Source organism: Tinamus guttatus, unplaced genomic scaffold (assembly GCF_059628265.1).
Source record: "Tinamus guttatus ecotype Peru unplaced genomic scaffold, ASM5962826v1 Tinamus_guttatus_pri_ptg000048l, whole genome shotgun sequence".
NCBI classification, from domain to species: Eukaryota; Metazoa; Chordata; class Aves; order Tinamiformes; family Tinamidae; genus Tinamus; species Tinamus guttatus.
Window position 1 is genome coordinate 9228357 of NW_028288582.1, and position 18223 is coordinate 9246579.

Sequence of the window (18223 nt, forward strand, 5' to 3'; positions counted from 1 at the left end):
AGGTGAAGGAACAGCTCCAAGAGCATGTCTGCCTGAGGGTCATCCTGGCAGGGGCTGACTCCTGCCTGGCCAAATACCTGCTGAAAAGCTCATCCCTCTGTGTCCTTAGCCATTCTCCCTGTCTGCTTCTGTGGTAGTCCCCTTCTTCATCATGCTGCACTTCCACCGAGCCCACCAACTCAGGTGTCTGCCAGAGCAGAATGGGTTGAGAGCCCTGGCAATACCTACGTGCGGGCACGTGGGTTTGGAGTCCGGGCCACGTTGCTGTATTAGCCTAGGGCGTGCTGCTGCCGTGCCCTAATGCTCAGGGTCTGGAGAGGCTCTCACACCACAGAGGAGAATGTGGTTTTGGACTGAAGGTTAAGCATTCCTCATGACTGAAGGCAGACTCTGATAAGGTGATGGGAATCATTTGTTTAATTTCTAATGAATGCAATGAGGGGGTCTGAGCCATCCACATTCCTGCTCAGCACCGTCTCCTGGGTGGGTCACCCGGGCACTTCTGCCAGCCGTGGCTTTGGGGGAGGTAGGGGAGGAGGGAAATTCACTGATAAGAAGAAGGTCAGAGGCAGAAAAATGTTGGGAATGTGTTTCTTGATCTAATGTGGGGGAGCCAGAGCCCAGGGCTTTGCTGTTCAGTCCTGGAGTGTTACTGCCTGCTGTCAAGAGAGTTATGGGATCTTTTAAACCTGAGATCAAGATGCAAGCTGCTTCTCTGACACCTACCTCCACGCAGGCAGCTCCAGAAGATGGTGATGATTCTTCTCTGAGGGCGTAGTGAGGACGCTGACAGCTTTGAATGGTGTTTCTTAGGCTTTGCCTGAGATGGAGCACTTCCAGCTGACAAAAATTGCTTGCTTTCTTTTATATATTGCTAGGGGTGTTTTCTGTCTGAGGACAGATGTGGGGTGTGGTTTGGTCTTGAATGGTGGTATTTGTAGAACTCCATCAAATCTCCGAAAAGGCTTTGGGTCGGAGTAGTCCATGGTGGCCCTGGCTCCAGAGATTGCCCTCATACTCTTTCCCTTACACAGGGCATAAAAACAAAGTGAGGAAATAATTCTCTCCTTTCTTTCTTTCTTGGGGTGCCCAGGCTCTCTATTCTGGCCGTCAGCAAGTCATTCCTTTCAGCATCCAGGGCCTGGAGACAACTATGGTAGTTCCTAAACTGACGGAGGGCTCCTCATTCAGTTGAGAGCTTGGAGCTCTGTGTGGAGCAGAGGCCCTGCCACTGGGAAAAGAGGCAAAACGTCCATTAACACTGTGGTTGTCCTGGAGCCTATGAGTGACTTGGCAACACATGCAGACATTCTTTAGCTTTATCTCATGTTCCTTACGTTTGTTCTTGTGAGTGTGGCTGTCTGTGTAATTACTGCATGCACAGACTGTCTTCAATCCAGCTGCCCATCTCTGATTTCCAGGGAGGCGTGGATAAAACCTGCCCTTTGATGGCTATTTGAATACTTCATTGAAGCTGCTCTGAATGCCCTGAAACTTCTAGATAAAACCCAGGAACTGGTCTGGAATCAAGTCTGAATCACTTGATGTGTTGTTTAGAGGCTCTTCTCTCCATGCTGCCTTGGGAAGATGCAGTTTCCCTGGGCAGCTCCCAGGCACGTGAGGGACACCTTATGGAACCAGCTCTGCAGGTAGAGACACTTTCCATAGCAGGGCAGTGGAAAAGATGGAGTTGCTGGATGTCCTCAGACTGATCTGGAGACGCTTCCGGGAGCTATATTTAGCCAAATGGATATTGCTGAACTGAATTTAGGGGTAAGTCAATAAATGCAGTGGCCTGGGATGCAGAAGAAGTCAGACTAATGATCCATGGTCTTCTTGACTTTGCCTTTAAGACTCTCAAATTCCCTTATTACCATGATGGAGGAGAGATTCATTATTAATTCAGCAAGTTTTTTAAGCTGACGCTGAAATCTTGCTGACTTAAGCATAGATCTTGTGTAGCATTTTACTCTACACATTTTTATATGCACGACTAGATCCATGACGTTGTTGGTATGAGACGTTAGCCAGGAAGGTGCTATGGATTGACGATATTAACCTCCTCCTTTTGCCTTCTTTTCCTCTGATCTAGAGACTCCTCCCGTGTTTGAGTTGGACGGATAGAGTTTGTGATCTCTGCAGCTGGGGGTGATATTGTTGTGAACCGTATGACCACTTAAACTGTTCACTGAACTTACATAGTTTCCTACAGCGTCTTCTTATCCTTCCTTATGAGGATTTATTTGGATTTACTGGTTTTGCACAAAGCACAATCAAAACAAAAATAGTGAGCATGTTTTCCTTGAGAATGTTTGTCCTTTAGATGGGCACTTGACTCTAATCTGTCCTGCTGTTCCTTTATGTGCAGCTTGGCACTTGTCTGTGGTAACCCCTTTTTTCGGGCATATTCCAATTTTTCTCTTGAATGGTCAAAGCACTAAGTTGTTAGCTGTAGCGTGCATGGTAGCTCTTCTGCAAAACTGCCCAAAGAATCTCCAAGAAGCAGAATTCAGGTTGTGCTAAGGGTGTCTGGCAGGTGCTGGCAAAGGCAATGATAAGCTGTTTAGCACAGTGCCAGCCTAAACCTTCCAAGTAATGCATATATGCATATGTGCATGTGTTTGTGTGTGTGAAAATTTAGCTAATGTTGCCTGCTAACCATAAGGAGCTGATCCTGAATGGTGCTGGGTGTCAGCAATGCATACCAGCATGAACGCAGTTGCATAATTCTTGATTTCTTTCTGATTCATGCTCAGCATGAAGTTCTGTGGCTGAATAATGGCTTTGCAGCCACTCAATAATAAATAAAATGAAGTAAAATATAACTCCATTATACAGAGCACTTTTAGCAGTGCAGAAATTGCTCAGTTTTTCATGTGCTTAAACTGCAAAGCTTCCTCTTCTCCCCCTCCTGAAACAATTCACAGCGTCCACTACCAAAATTACAAGTGGAAAAGACATTTTACAAACATATTGATGGATGGATGGAGCTATTGCAAATTGTTAAACTATGATGAAGATGGTTAAAAGGTTTTCCTGGATTCCTTTAACTTCTTCCTTGTGAAATTTGCAAATGTGTTGCTTCAAAGCACATTTCAAAATGAAAACCAGATGTTTTGGACAGTGATGAGCCACCCACAGAGCTCTCTGGCAAGGTATCTTCTACACCATATCACCCTATCTGGTGCTGCTATCTTATTGTAACGGTAAACTGGCCATTAAATTTCTTCAAGTGGATATTACCATTTTATATGAGGTTAGACTGTACTTTATTTCCCCAGTATTTTGCTGTCTGGTGTCACATGCTTCCTTGAGGAGAAAAAAAAAAGCAGATCTCAGCGATGGGTCTCTCATGTGTATGCTTTACCTTTGTGGTCTGTCTGTGTATTTCATGTCCTTTTTTGTGGTGTTGGGAATTCTGACAGTGACCTATTTGTAGAACCACAGAAAAAATATTTGTCCAATATTTGTCAATTGGATTTAAAAGAAAGGGGGAGAAGGTAGTTTATTTGAACCTAAAATGAAACATCTTCTGTTGTTGAATATTTTGGGGGTATTTTAGATGAATATGAATGTCTTTTGAAACCCAGAAACTACTTACTTTTTTTTTTTTAAAGGAACAGAACATTTCAACTTCACTGCGTTTTCTCTTCCCCCCACACCTGACCAAGTAGGGCTGGTAGCTGCTGGTACTGCTGCTGCTGAATCTTAGCTCCTGAATGAAAAATCCCCTCCCCACCCTTTAAACTTGAATTTGTAGCTCTTTCCCAACCTCCCCTTCCAGAGTGGGAAAATGGATCACTGTCTGACAGTACTAATCTATAAAACATGATGCTTGAACTTTTTTTTTTCCTCTTTTCCTAAAGATTCATCTTCCAACTACATCAGGCAACTTGAAACAAAAGTGAAACTGCTGGAGGATGACAACAAGCTTCTCTCTCAGGTAGTTTTTTTTTTTTTTTTTTTTTTTTGCCTAACTGATATGAATGTGAGCTTAGGCTCTGTTCTCCTGTTTTCACATAGTTGTGTGCACCTTCCTCCTTGAATTCACTAGGGCTTTCAGTGGGTGAGAGCACAGTGGTCCCTCATGTCAAATGCCACTGATAGAATTAGGCTTTGCTTTCTTATACACCTCTTAGAGTAATGCTACCTCAAAATTGCATGTAGAGAAAAAATGGGTTATGGTTCATGTTCACATGTGTTTAGGAGCGAGGCAGTGATGGAAATGCACATGGATGTGCACAAAGGATGGGTGCTGCTCTTGCTGGAGGGATGAGCCAAAAAACGCCAGCTCCTGGGGACAGGAACTGGAGGGAGGAGGATGTGTGTCTGCAGAAGCAGATTTGTGGAGGAGAGCGAGCGCATGGGGTGTGTGGACCTGTGGGTCCATGCACAACTCCTTGGTGAGCAACTGCTCTTGCTCATGATGGTGGCACGGTCCGACGCTGCCTGTGTCCTTGCTCTAGGATTTTGTCTTCCTTGCCCATTTGCATTTTCTTTTATGTCATTGAATGACAGGTCTGTAGTGAAGGGACAGCCTTGGGAGTAGTTTTGTGCAGTGCTGGCTTCTAGATTTTATTTGTGATCTTGCTTAAAACAGAACAGACCTCTTTAAAACTGGCACTTTGTGCTTGCATCTGTCCTTCAAAGTCTACTCTATGTGCCACTGGGCTTTTGATCATTTGTTCTGCTTACCTATCTATATACAGGAATGTCAAGTGGTAGGGAGGAAAACAACCGTCCTGCCTAGTATGTCCCCAGGATCCTAAGTAAAACATAGCACTTGCTGTAAACAGGGGCAGCTTTGCAGAAATCAATGAAACTCTGTCCATTTAAACCATCAGAAGAGTTGTTCTCTGCATCCTTTCACTATTACACTGTTCTTCCTCCATGGCATTTTCAAGTTTTTCTGAACTTTCCTTCTTGCTTCAAGCACCAAGTTTCAGAATTACTTTATTGCAAGTTCTTTCCATTTATAAGGAATGAGAGTAAAACAATTCCTATTTTTTTAAATTATAATTTGCCAAAATTTAATCATTTGCTGTTCTTTTCATTTCACTGAGTCTGAAGCTAGAGTTGTCCAGTATCACTTCTTGTTTCTTCTATTTTATTTCTGAAACATTTCTTTTAAAAACAAAATTGAAGAAGGCAATATGTTTCCTGGACTTTCCACAAAATAACCTTATTTTTAGTGAGCTCCATGTTCTGACCGGACTGTGAGCTTCTTAAAAATTACCCCAAATTTTGAGCGTGCCATTGACCTTATTAGTCCTAAAAATGCACCTCATAGAAAACCAAGGAGTTAAACACCCCCCAAAAGGCGCTCAGCCCAGCAGCTACCAAGTGGCTTCAAGTATTAATCAATCCCTAATTTAATTTTAATCTCCCTCTTTTTCTCCCAGCCCATAAATTCGCTGGTGGCAGTTTAAACCTCGAGACGAATTCATTGGAAATATTGATAAACAGATGGGCTCTGCGGCGCAGGGCGGCTGGTTGCTAGGAGACACGCGGGGATTCGGGAGGCGCTCCCTGCTCCATATGCCCTTGGCCTCGCTTCGCCCTGCCGCTCGCGAGGCTGCGGAGCCCCGGGTGCTTTGCTCGCTTGGGCCTGCCCTAGTGAGCTCAAAGGACCCATCCGTGATCCGGAGGTGAGGGGTGGGCAGGCTAAGAGGAGGCCCAGGCACATCGCAGTCCCGTGCGTGAGGCCTTGGTGTGCGCAGGCCTCGTGCGGGGCTGCAGCCAGCTGCTCTGTCCTTCCTTCTCACGTGTCTGAGTTAGTGAAATACAAGGGAAAACCCCGGCCCCAGTCACTTGCTGGCTGGTGAAGGCTGGGAAGTGAAGCTCTTAGCTGGAGACTTTGCTGGCTGCGGGTGGAGGAAAGGGAGCTGTTCATGATGTAGTCACTCTGCCACCATGCAGAGGCTGCCCTACATCGCCGGCTCAGGGTTTGGGCTCCTCGGTGCTGAAGCAGCCCTGCCTGTCGGACCTTCTGCTGCTGGGGAGGAAGGCCATACATTTTCCTCACAGATTGTCTTCAGTTATCTCCAGCTTTTAGGCTGTGTTACTACAGAAGTTCACATGTAGGAAAGAGGGAAGCGATCCTAAAATCCTCTGTGCTCTGGAGGGGGTCAGCAACCTCCTTAGCAGCACGAGCCACTGACTCCAGGCAGACTCCAACATTCTGTGCACTGTCTCTATGTGATGTCTTAACAGCTCTCCAAAAATACTAGGATCCAACCTATTTTAGGCTGCACTCATGAAATCCTTCTTTCTTACCGGAGGCACTTACCTCTCCTTAGGGTACTACAAGAAAGGTTGAACCTCCTGCTCTCTGCGTGCTGGAAATGCCGACTTGCATCTTTTCCAGATCTCTAATCCCACAAACTTACTTTTTTTAATGTTTCTCTCTTAATGCTCAGTAAGAAACTCACAGCTTCTCACCCCATTTCCTACCAGCGTCTACAAATTATAGCAAAAGGAGAATGAAAGATGAAGAAAATCTTTATCTGAACAGACACCAATGCCTGTGTGCACATTTTTCCTAGTATTTTCCTGAAAAAGTATAATCTGCTTACTGGATTCTTTCTGGCTTCATTTGGTTGGAAAGCTCCTACCGTGTGTACGTCTGGATGAGATACTAGTCAAAAAGGATCCTGGCAAACTTTCTGTTGTTTTAAAGTTTGCAGGTAATCCTGGCAGTGCATGCTCCACAATGCCAAACTTGCTTGTCAACACCAAAGTCACATTTTAACTCAGCTTGGCTTTCTCCCTGGGAGTATTGACATTGCAATAATATTTGCAGCCTAGTGTCAAGAAGTTCTATCACCACTGTGCTGAGGAGTGATGAAACCTGACGTCCTAAGTAACAAACAGTGCCTGTGCATTAAGGGATTAACAAATCAGTAGTGGTTATGGAAGTCTTCCTGGCTGCTTTCCAAGCGTTAAACATAGAGCTGAAATAGCGCTTCATCCAGGGAAACCTGAGAAGGCTGGTGCTGCAAACGATATTGCAAGCTTTGTAGGAGGATTTATATTACAGTGGACAGGGACACAAAGCCTCCTTGCTGGCTGGTGCATCCTGAGCAAGATTTGTTCCTTTATCTTCATGTCTGGGATGTGAGGCTACGCTGAGGCATAATGAGTGCCCTTGTGTCACCTTCAGACACAAGTTAGTGCAAGGCTCTAAATGTGCCCCTCTAAATGTGCATCCTGACATCTCCTTTTCCCTCGAGCACGGGGAAACAAAGGCTCTCTGGGATAGGCAAGAGCGTGCCAGCCATGCTGGGGCTACCAGCAGGGCGAGTGTGCCGTGATTCACGCTCCTCTTTTCCTGGTGACTCATTTGAGCAGATTAATGGAGAGAGATTTTCCTTCTGGGATCAAGAGCTGCCATCCCATGAGCCACACTTTAGAGAGGGATGAAATCAAATGGAGAAATGGATGTTATTTGTGCTAGCCGCATATGGATTTTTTGGTTTTACTCTCTTTTCCTTTTTAGGGTCATTTCTTTCCTTCCATGCATCCACCCTGGCATAGTCTCCACTCACCGGAATTAGCATCTTTTTCTGCAACATTAGATTTGGAGATGTTGTAAGGCAAGCAATATATAAGAAAGTATGTATTTCCAGTTGGGAAGTGAGCTCCTTTGTTTTTTCCTAACCTGTCAATAATCCCTGCTGTTTGCATCCTCTCTTTGGAGGAGAAGCTACTCAATTTTATACCTTCCTTTGACTCAGGTTTGCACTCTGGTGTTTTGCTGGCATGGCAGTGTTGTCTAGAAAGTCATGCTCTTGGATGACATCGCTGTGCTGGCAAAATCCCTGGTAGCAATTCTGACAAAACACAGCTTTTGTTACCCTAGTTCATATTGTTTTAGAGCGATGCTGTAAGCAATTGCTGCTATCAGATAATGTCCTTCAGTGCATGCATATGTGTGCTAGTAGGCTGCTGTGGCGTAACCACATTGGGCAAAGACTACACAGTGCAGGGGGGGACTGCAGTGTCCTGGGGCTGACTGTGTCGGCCTCTCACATGTGTAATTGGCCTCAGTCCTCTTAAGAGCCCCCAAGCAAGTAAGCAGGAGGCATGTGCTGAGTTTCTGAGGGGTGTCAGTAACCTGAATTCTCGCCACCTCTCAATAGCTGGCTGATTTTTACATGGCAAGGTGGAAATCTTTTGTTTGCTTCCAAATTCCTGCTACAGGAGAGGTGAAATCCAAATATGTTCTGGTGTGTAGGCTTAGTTGACAACTTTATTTTCCAAATTTTAATTGAGGTGTAAAGAACCCTAACGTAACCTCTAAGGAATGCTGGGTGTTGGCTTTGGAGGGCTTTGCAGGCATCACTTATAGTCTTAAGTTCTCTGGGGAACAAGTACACTAAATTATACTGTGTGCATTGATTTAATCCACCCCACATCATGTGGAAGAGACGATCTTTTTTTTCTCTATACCATTGTGGGAAATGCACTGGGAACTTGGTTAACCTTTTCTTTTGCAATGAGATAACCAGACAGGGGGACTGTCTATATTATTGGGGTATAACACCTGAGATGAGAGACTGCATTTGCTTTCTCTTCCTCTGAGCTGAAAGTATCTAAATAAAAGGCAGACCCTTTAAGCCATCTCACGCTGCCTCTTTAACTATAAATGGACATGTAATAACATCTCTTTCTCTCAAGATTAGAGAAACCCTGAGTTTCAAAAGTCAATTCTGGTTAGTTTTATTACTAATGCATACATTTTAGACATTATCATAGTGACCAACTTTTGGTCATTGTTCACAGTATTTTACATTTTCCAATCTTTATGCCTAATGGCAATCAATAGACACGTTTTTAAAAAGCTGAGGTTTAGAGTTTTCATAGACTCATCACCTTGTTCTCACTTCTTCTGTTAAAGTGCTAGCTATCATAGACTGACTGTCAAGGCTTCTTTTGATTTGAAGTCTCTGCTAAGCCTAATCTATTTTTTCCCTTCAGAACAGATACACCAGAGGATTTCTGCTGCTTGGGGATGCTCAGAGCACGTAGCAAACCTGTGCCTCAAAAAGTGCAGATTTGAGCACGGCAGATGTGTCAAACAGGCAGCGAGACTCTGAGATAACAGGAAGTTTGACAATGAAATAGCGATGTATCTTTTAGGGAATTTTTCAGGGCCCCTTGTGGAGAGCTGAAGGATGTAGAATTCTTCTCTAGGGAAGGGACAGCCCTTGGGAGGTATCAGGAACATTTGAGTATTTAATTAAATCACCAAATATATTTCAGAGTTACTAGCACTTCACAGCACTTCAGCATCTGCCTGCTAGGCAATTGGGATTTTGAGTATCCCTGGAAGATCTTTTCCTTAAAAACCAAAAAAACAAGCAAAAAACTTGGAAACAGTGCTTCTTCTTATTGGCATGCAAAGTCAGAATTAAAAGCCCTTGCAGTAAAGCCAAAGCTGTACAAATATAAGAATGATAGGAAATAATACTTGTAAAAGCTGCTATTAGGACAGAGCTGAGGTTTTTTGGTGGGGAGCTTCCCCATGGTTTTCTGGTGAGGTGATCTACAGACCCATAAGTCTTCTTATTCTAACATATTTTTGGCAGGTACTCAGCAGGCATTTGGTAGCATATTGTTCTAAAAATGACAAAAAAAATGGACACCTGGATTTAAGAGTGCCTGCTAATCTTCAGTGCTGTGATAGACAAAGATGTAAATGCAATTTAGCAAGGAGTTTGATCTTTCCTGAAAAAAAAGGAGGCTGGGGGAGAAAAATAATTGCACACAACGGGCTGCCTGGCTGCAAGACAGTTGCAGGGCAATTTCTTCTATTATTTTAATAATAGTCACTTTTGTGCCAAGTCAGCCATTAGCAGTTCCTGCTTGGCATTTGCCTCTCGGCTCTCAGCGTTGATATCAGCTCTTAGCTTTGGGGCCTTTGAACTGCCGCTCGGTAGTTTTGTTGTGAGGCCATTACTGAGCCAAGAGTGTTGCACGTGTACACCACGAGTGGAACAAAATTACAAACCTGTCTTATTTCCCCAAAGTCTACCTATTGTTTGAGTGTGAGGAGAATAAATATAATTGCTTTAATTTAAGGTCTAGCGAGGGAAATACAGAGCTTTTTTGTAATAGAGAATGACTTGGGCAAGAAAGGTTTCCAGTGCATTGCATCTCCATTTAAATTCAAAATACCGAAGAGAACATGCCCTAAGCTGCTATATTGTTGTTATGCATCTTTTAAATATGGAGCTGCCCATCAACTTTAATTAAGCAAAAAGAAGACCCACATTTGAGGCCTCAGCAAAAGATTAATTTGAAGTCAGTGAGACTTTCTACAAAATTCTGTGACTTCTGGAGTATTAACTGGTCCTGAACCACATTTTCATGAGAACTCCTCTATTGCAGCCTCTAAAATTCATCTCAGGCTTCTAAGTGCATTGCATTACTTACCTGCATAAATGCAAGAAAATTTGTCAGGATCCCCTCAAATGCAGTTTTCTCAGCTGTTGTAGGGGAAACTTTGTGAAAAGGCAGCATAGAAGAGCAAGCTGCCTGTGGGTGTGTTTCATTTCATCTCCTTCTTTTATGAATTAGAATGACCAGACTGACTGATATGACCAATTAGTTGACTTGAGATGTAAATAAACAATGTGATTTTTAGAATATAATATTTTATTTTTTTCCTCCAAATCAGAGGTACAGTTTTATAAGAACAATTCAAAGATATTGCAGACTTTCATCCAAAATACTTTCAAATTATTTAAGACAGTAGAATTCATTCTGTTGAACTTGGATATCAGGATCTTGGACTGATACCTATGAAAATAAATATTCTGTACATGCTTGCCTTCCATTCATGGATGAGGGCACTTCTGAAAAGTGGAATCAATGACAGAAGTGAACTTTTGCAACTTTTAGTGAAAGCTTTATCATCTGTCTTCTGTGTTTCTATGATTGTAACTTACAACATTGAGTGATTTTATGAGATGTCACCGGATACACATAAATTTTGTTACTACAGAAACTTGGAATATGATTCAAGAAGGTTTGAATCTGTAAGGCAAATAAAAGCACTGTTTATTGAATCTTACATATTTGAAATAATTATGTGATCTCCTGCAGCTTAACTTTAGTCCTTCTAAAATTGCTGTGTGAAAGAGTGTGAGTACGAGACATGGATAAATACACACAAGCATGCACAAGATCTTCGTGCCCCATTTACTTCTGTTGTGGGAGAGCAGGAACATTGGGTTTAATGAGGCTCAGTTTAACCTCCGGCTGTGAAATGCAGGATTAGTCATATCCTGTGCTTAACCAGCTTTGTAGTAATTTCGATGGATGACCCTTTTTTCTGTTTATGAGGACAGGTTAAAAAAGCTGTTAATTACAGTTACATCAAGCTTTGAAGTGACAATATTTAATGTCTTTATAATATGTAGACAGGTTCAAAGTATGCAGATTCTCAGGGATCAATCTATCTAAGAAAGACTGAAAAATGTATTCATAAACAAACTAAGCAATAGCTAGAGAGGCTTAAGGATTGACTTTTGCAATAACTTCAAATCCAGGACTACCTCAAGAAAAAATCAGTGTCTGTTATCTGACAATTTTGGGAAGTGTGGAAAATTGCTGATCTTTCATGGCTTTTGGAAAACAGGCTTTAGGCAAGGCTACATTTACAACAAAATTTTCAGTTTTGTCTAGCTTATCATAAAGCCAAAATTGTCCATCTAAATTATGGAGGAAACTTTTAAAGAAGATTCAAAGCATTTCGTAAAAATCAGTCTGGCTCCAACTGATGCTGCCTTCCTATTCACGTCTCGATTCAGCAGCACGTTTAGAGTGGTCCTCTAGATCTCAGGGGTCTGAGTTTCCTGTCTGCAGTGCACATTGTTCAGAAGAAGAGTGAAAAGGCCATCAATGTCCTCTGACAGTTTGGTCCCAGTGTTGCTTAAAGCCCATGGGGACCTTCTCTGTTTTGTGACAAGGAGATTCAGGCTTTTGTCTTCCTTATTGCCAGCTCTGCTCCTCTGCAGGACATGGAGAGTGATCTGAGGAGAGCCCAGCTGTGTTGCCTTGGTTGAGTTCATGCCAGTGGGTGTGCGGGTCCCGTTTGGCCTCGTTATCTGGAGCACTGTTGAAAGATGAGAACAGGGCAAGGTGACTCCAGGGCATGGTCCAATAAGTTTATTCATGTGCTTAATGCCACGTCCACATCTACTTGTCTTGTGGAATTGGGGCAGCATTCCTTAGCATCTCTATTGGCATTGCTAATGAAGAGACTGATTTTGATGCTGATTAATGAGCCAGGGATGGGCTCCATCAGTCTGACACTCTCAAGCTCTTGGCACAGAAGCTACCAGATGCAGACTATACTGAACGTAAATGGTTACAGCTCTTTTTGGCTTTATTAACTGTTAAGTTTCATTTCTGCCTGGGTTATAGACTGTGATGTCTAGATCTCAGCAGCTCCTTCCCATATTATCTCCTGAGCAAAGACTGCCAATTGCATGATTTTAATTATACACCACATACAATTTGGTTTGAGCTGAGTATCTCAGTCTCCCATGAGTTATGGGGCTGATCCTTCTCTGCTGGTCTACAACACAAGGTAGAAAAACCATTCATTCTTGAATGTTAACAATGAATTGGAGCTCTCTATCTCTGTTGCTGCAGAGAATGGAGGAATTTGAAACTTGTGCTGCTTATATTGCCTATACCCCACTGAGCCACTCACAACGAAGAAAAAAGGTATCACTTAAGACGGGCTGGTTGAAGAGTGGAGAAGGAACGAGGAGATTAAGTACAGACCTTGGTCTGCTAAGGCTTTTGCCACAGCCTGGGGAGTGATCCCTGTCCAGCTGCACACCAACAGTTTCTCTGTGTGTACATCAGGGATAAGAACCTATGTAAAGCAATTTGATATCTCCCCTTACAGCATGTTAGTATTATTACATGGAGTGGAAGATGTTAAATAGTTTTAATACAGCCCTTAACTTTTTTGTCATTTGCAGGATTCCTTAAGAATCAAATACTTCTGATTTTTATTGCACTCTCATGTGTGTGATTTTCAGTATGGCTGATAAATCCTATTGAAGCTAATGGGACTCTCCACATATACTTAAAGTCAGATGTGTACTTAGCTGAGCTTATTTTTGCTTGAAAATGTCTTGTAGCGATAATGGCAATTACTGAACCTTAATTCAATTATGAGCTAGCTTCACACAGTGAAATTGCAGATCCTTCAACTTCCCAGTGCATGCGACCCTAAAGTACTGCTCAGGGAGATAGAGGTGGAATCTTTGCACCAGGTCCTGTGGTAGGGAATGTTCACCTGGATGTAAGGTCACCTAAAAGGGCCCTTAGTGTGAGGTGCAGGTTCTGTGGTAAGATGTAAAGAGAAACCTGGGTCTGTTGCAGTGGCGCCTGTGCTAGAGCTGTGGAAGGGAGACACGTTGTATTGTATTTGTGCAATGCATCCGTGAGAGTCCCGATTTTAGCACAGATACAATTACCTGTTAACGTTACAGGAGCAGCTGAGGCCACTCAATCCTTCGTTGGGGCTGTGTGTTCTGTGCTGAGTCTCTTGGAAGTGTAGCACAAAATACCATGCCCTATTCTATTCATAGCCATGGATGAGAAGCAGCAATTGTATGTTCAATTCCCAAGTCTTTTACTGGCACAACGAGCATCCCATTCATACCCTTTAAGATACGTTTCTGCTCTGATTTACCTCAGCAAATGAAGTTACTCTGCCAGCATTACCAGGACAATCTTGGGCTAAGTTACTCTTACAGGCTAGTATAGTCTGATAGTGCACCGACTTTGGAGGCTTTCCTAAAATATCTGTAGTTGTGAATAAGAGTAAGGTGATTCAGTTTAGCCAACTGTATCTTGGGTCATTATGCACAAAATTGGAGTAGTAAGGTATTAATGTTAGTGCAGATAGTAACAGGTTCTGCTTTCATTCATTAATATAGGAGAAAGAAGTTCAAATGTTAATATTAACGTTATCTTGTCAAATGCTGCATGCAAGACCTTCTTATTTTGATCATCTGTAGCAAAGATAAAATGTATCCAAGATGGTGAAATATCATTTATCTATTACATTTCCAATTGTATAATGTTCTTCTGTTCCCTTCTAGCCGACTGACTGCAACAGCTTGCCACGAAATTTCAGTAAGGTAGAGAGTGCTGATGCCTCCACAAACAGCTTTTGGATCTAGGGGCTGTGTTTTAATACTGGTGCGGGTTGTTCGGGGCTCTGATTGCTTGTTCTTTCACATGCTAATGATGGCTATTTACATTTTTTAATCATACAAATATATTAAATATGCCAGTAATTACATTTGATTTCCATTCTGTACTTGTGTAGAAGACATTTGTTAGTAAAATCTGAGTTTTCAAATCAAAACTAATTGCTTGCGAAAGAAGTTGATACTTTTAGCTAAATGGCTGCAGGACCAGCGTGTTCTTTGGGATAACAGCAAAAGTTTTCAGGTTAAACCATTTAATTACTCACTTGCAAACAATGGCTTGTCGAGTGTCAAAACTGAGGCAGTTTCAATTACTAGGACAATTATAGTGCAAAGAATTATTCTCAGTAGGTTTAAGTATTTGTACTGCAGTGACAGGGAAGTAATTCAAGTAAGGGACAGTACAGCAGTCCATAAAGATGAAGACAGCCTGATGTAGTGTACAAAAATCAAAACCTCTTCTTTGTTCTTCCCCACAAAAACATATAATCTAAAGCCCAGGTATCAACACTTTTTGATCTAATATCTGAGGTTTATGGGGTGAAACTAGAATATTCAATAAGAATGACTTTTTGACATACGGAGAGTTCCTCACATCATAAAGTTTCTTTTGGGCTTGTATTGTCAGGATGGGATGCTAATGCCCTATTGTTGGAGACCAGTATCTCTACTCTTAGTATTTAAATCACTGCTAAAGGAAATCCTGTGTTTTGTAGGCAAGAGAGTAGCCACTAAAAATGGTAACTGCTTGTTTCTCTAAGGGCTGAGGGTTGGTGGGGCTCATTTGTGCAAAGAGAATCTTTTCAATGGGTGTGAATAAAATCTCCAAAATGGAAATCTTCAGTCTGATCTCAGTGACTTATAGTTGAATAAGTGATTTATAGTTGATTCTCCTCTTAGTTCAGTATATATTTATATATTTATAAAGGGACTGTGGTTGCCATTGGAAAATACATTCTAGGAATCCAGACCTTCTTAAAATTGCTGCTGGATTTTGCTTCACATGGCATGTGGACCAGGAAGGGGATCTTTCACCATGCGGGAAGGTAAAAGTGCATTTTGGAAAGGTGGCAGCAGGAGAGCTCAGGTGCTCAGCATAGTCCTCTGGTGTCACCTAGGCTGTCCCACGGGGCCTTGGCGGGATGTGGCTCTGCAGGGATCCCGGATACTCCGGTGGCACCTGCAGTGGCCCTGGATACCTCTGAGGTGCTTAAACACCTCAGTTGCTGCAAGGGGACACTGCAATACAGGGGGAAAAGCAAAGCTGCTATTCTCAGCAAAGGCTCTAATATTTCCATAGGGCACAGAGTCAAACTGATCATTTGTAATTAATTTTTTTTACCTCTGTACAGAGTTTAGCCGTTGCAGCTTATGTCAGAGGAGAACATCGTGTTTTCAGTTAAAGGCTGCTTATATAACCCTGTTTTGAATGCTAATTCGTTAGTTTTGGGAAGCTGACAGTATTGCTTTGCAATTTTCCTCCATTACTTCAGAACTTAATGCTAATTGAAGTTGTTCTAGAGTTTTACTAATCTCTTTCATAAGTGTTGGCAAATATCTGTCAAGTAAATTTCTGTCTTTCTGTGTTTAGCTTCTGTTAAGAACGCTTCATTTTGTTTCATCAAAGTGTTTAAGAATTAAATCCTTGTCGTCTTTTTTCTTCGTTCCAGCAGAAGTAGCACCAAGCTGTAATAGAAAAGATAATTTATCTAAGTTGTCTATAAGTTTTCAACACTTTATCTTCACAGTTGTTTCGGTGTGGCCATAGTAGTGATTTGGCTTTACTGCACAGAAACAGAAAGGAAAATAAATGTTTCTTTGTAGTACCTTGACCTTAAAATACCATAAACACCATCCATCTTCCTGTGTTATTTGTGTTATTTCCAAATTGAATCACTCAGCACATCAGGTCAAAAAGTCAGAGGCCACCATTCCTTCTGCCTGCCAGCAGAATAGGAAGCTTTGATAGAAACAAGTGTCTGCTGTTTTATGTTTGTTTTTTTTGTTTGCTTTTGTCTTTATTTATTCAATTTGAGAACTTGTTAGGTACCAAAACCTTAATTTGTATTTAGAATATATAAAAAATATATATTTTTATGGAAAATATTTTTCAGTGTCCATCAGTGTCCACTCATGTTCATAGTTAAATTTCTATTTGCATAGTTAAATTCCATGTCTAGAAAACAGAAAATTGGGTTTACAGGCTGTTTTCCTTGACATCTGATTTGTTGGTTCCATTCTTTTTTTGCTGATACAAATAGGCACAACTGGCTTCCCTTAAAGGAGGGACATATTTAGATCCATTGGCTGCATAGCAGGACTGACAAAGATCTTGAGTTTTGGTCCAATCATGGTATCTTCTCAGGTCACTTCAAATTCTGCCTTGTTGAAAAAATTAGCAGTAAGTAAGGTCACGTAATTATTTCTAGATGATAAAGAGTTAGGGGGTGTGATGGACCACCGTTGTGCTGTGGCAACATGTAGCACAGCGTTGTATTTAAGGTGAAGGGACTGGATGTGCAGACTTTTTCTCCACTCTTGGATCTGTGAAGGGAGGTAATGCTGCATGTAAGGGAATTGAATCAGCCCTGGGTGAGATTTTCTACTTCTGTGAAGTAGAAAACTCCTTTCTACATGGTGAAAGTTTGGAGATGCTTACTTTTTGATTGTTTTCCTTCTCCTCTCCTCCTCTCCTCTCCTCTCCTCTCCTCTCCTCTCCTCTCCTCTCCTCTCCTCTCCTCTCCTCTCCTCTCCTCTCCTCTCCTCTCCTCTCCTCTTTCTTTTTTCTTCTATTTCTTCTGAAGCAAAGACTGAATATGAGTCTCCTCAGATCTCTCTCAGTCTCCATCTTGTTCTGTCTCTTTCCTTCTCGTCTCTGCACTTCACCTTAGAAACCATTCCCAATAAAAGTTCAGTTAAAGAGACTTTAGTTCAAGAGAAAATTATTTTGCTGATAAATTCCTGGTGACTCTAGAAATGTGAAGTGATTTTACCTGAAGGGTAATTTATTAAAGACATGTTGCCCATTAATTGAGATAATCTTCAACAATGATGATGAACAGAGATGATCAGTGATTGTACTTTTAAAGGCTGTTCAGACTAAAAAGCAATTTGAGATCCACTTACATCTCGGTAATGAAAACTGGGTAAGGTAATAAGAGATTTCATTTTGTGAGTTAACTGACAATGCAAATACCACGATTTTTAATTTAGATTTAAGTGGAGTAATGGCTACTCATTCTGATGCATCATTAGTCATACTGCTTTTTAATGAGGGAGTCACCTTCTTTTCCTGCTTAGCTCTAACACTGATATCAAATCCTGATGAATGTGTAAATATTTAGGGAGATCTGATGAATATTTGCCACTGTACCATTCCTTTTAAAAGCCAGTTATCCTGAACTAGCAAACGAATGGAGCAGGTAGTGTAGTGCTGGGACCTCTCCCAACGGTTCCTGTCTCCCAGTACACAGGCAGCAGGTGAAGAAGAGATTGCAGCTTGCATCAAGCAAGGCAGCCAGGGCAAAATTCTTTCCATGTAACCTCCAAAAAAGGCCTGTATCACGTCGGGGACTCAGTTTTGCTCCACACACTTTGTATCTACAGAGGGAGGTTGCTCTTGCTTCAGATCTTTTTGTCTCCGACTGTCCAGTGTGAAATGAAAAAGCAATGCAGGCCACAATCTTCTCCGATGCCACCTTGTAAATTCAAGGGGAACGTAGACATCCAATATGCTAAAATCATTCCGTGTCACTTGACTCTATGTGAAATCGAACAGTTCCCAGAAGATGAGGTGATACAAGACCAGCATTCATTTCTCATCATGACTTTCTTGAAAACTGGCCATATTTTTCACAGCTTGTAAAAGGAAAGTTGATAGGGTGAGTGTGCTCTGTTTGTGAAATCACTGGATCACACTAGATATTTTTTCCAAAGAATGCAACATTTTGGAATAAAACAAGAGCTGAAGATACTCTAAA

General features: G+C 42.0%; 1 protein-coding gene across 1 annotated transcript in view; it reads left to right on the forward strand.

The window, feature by feature from the left end:
* Nucleotides 1-18223, forward strand: part of CCDC85C (coiled-coil domain containing 85C) — a 104037-nt gene that overhangs the window by 61260 nt on the left and 24554 nt on the right. Inside the window, exon 2 of the mRNA XM_088539684.1 lies at nucleotides 3867-3943. Within this exon, the coding sequence (XP_088395810.1) occupies nucleotides 3867-3943 (77 nt within the window). The remainder of the gene's footprint in view (nucleotides 1-3866; nucleotides 3944-18223) is intronic.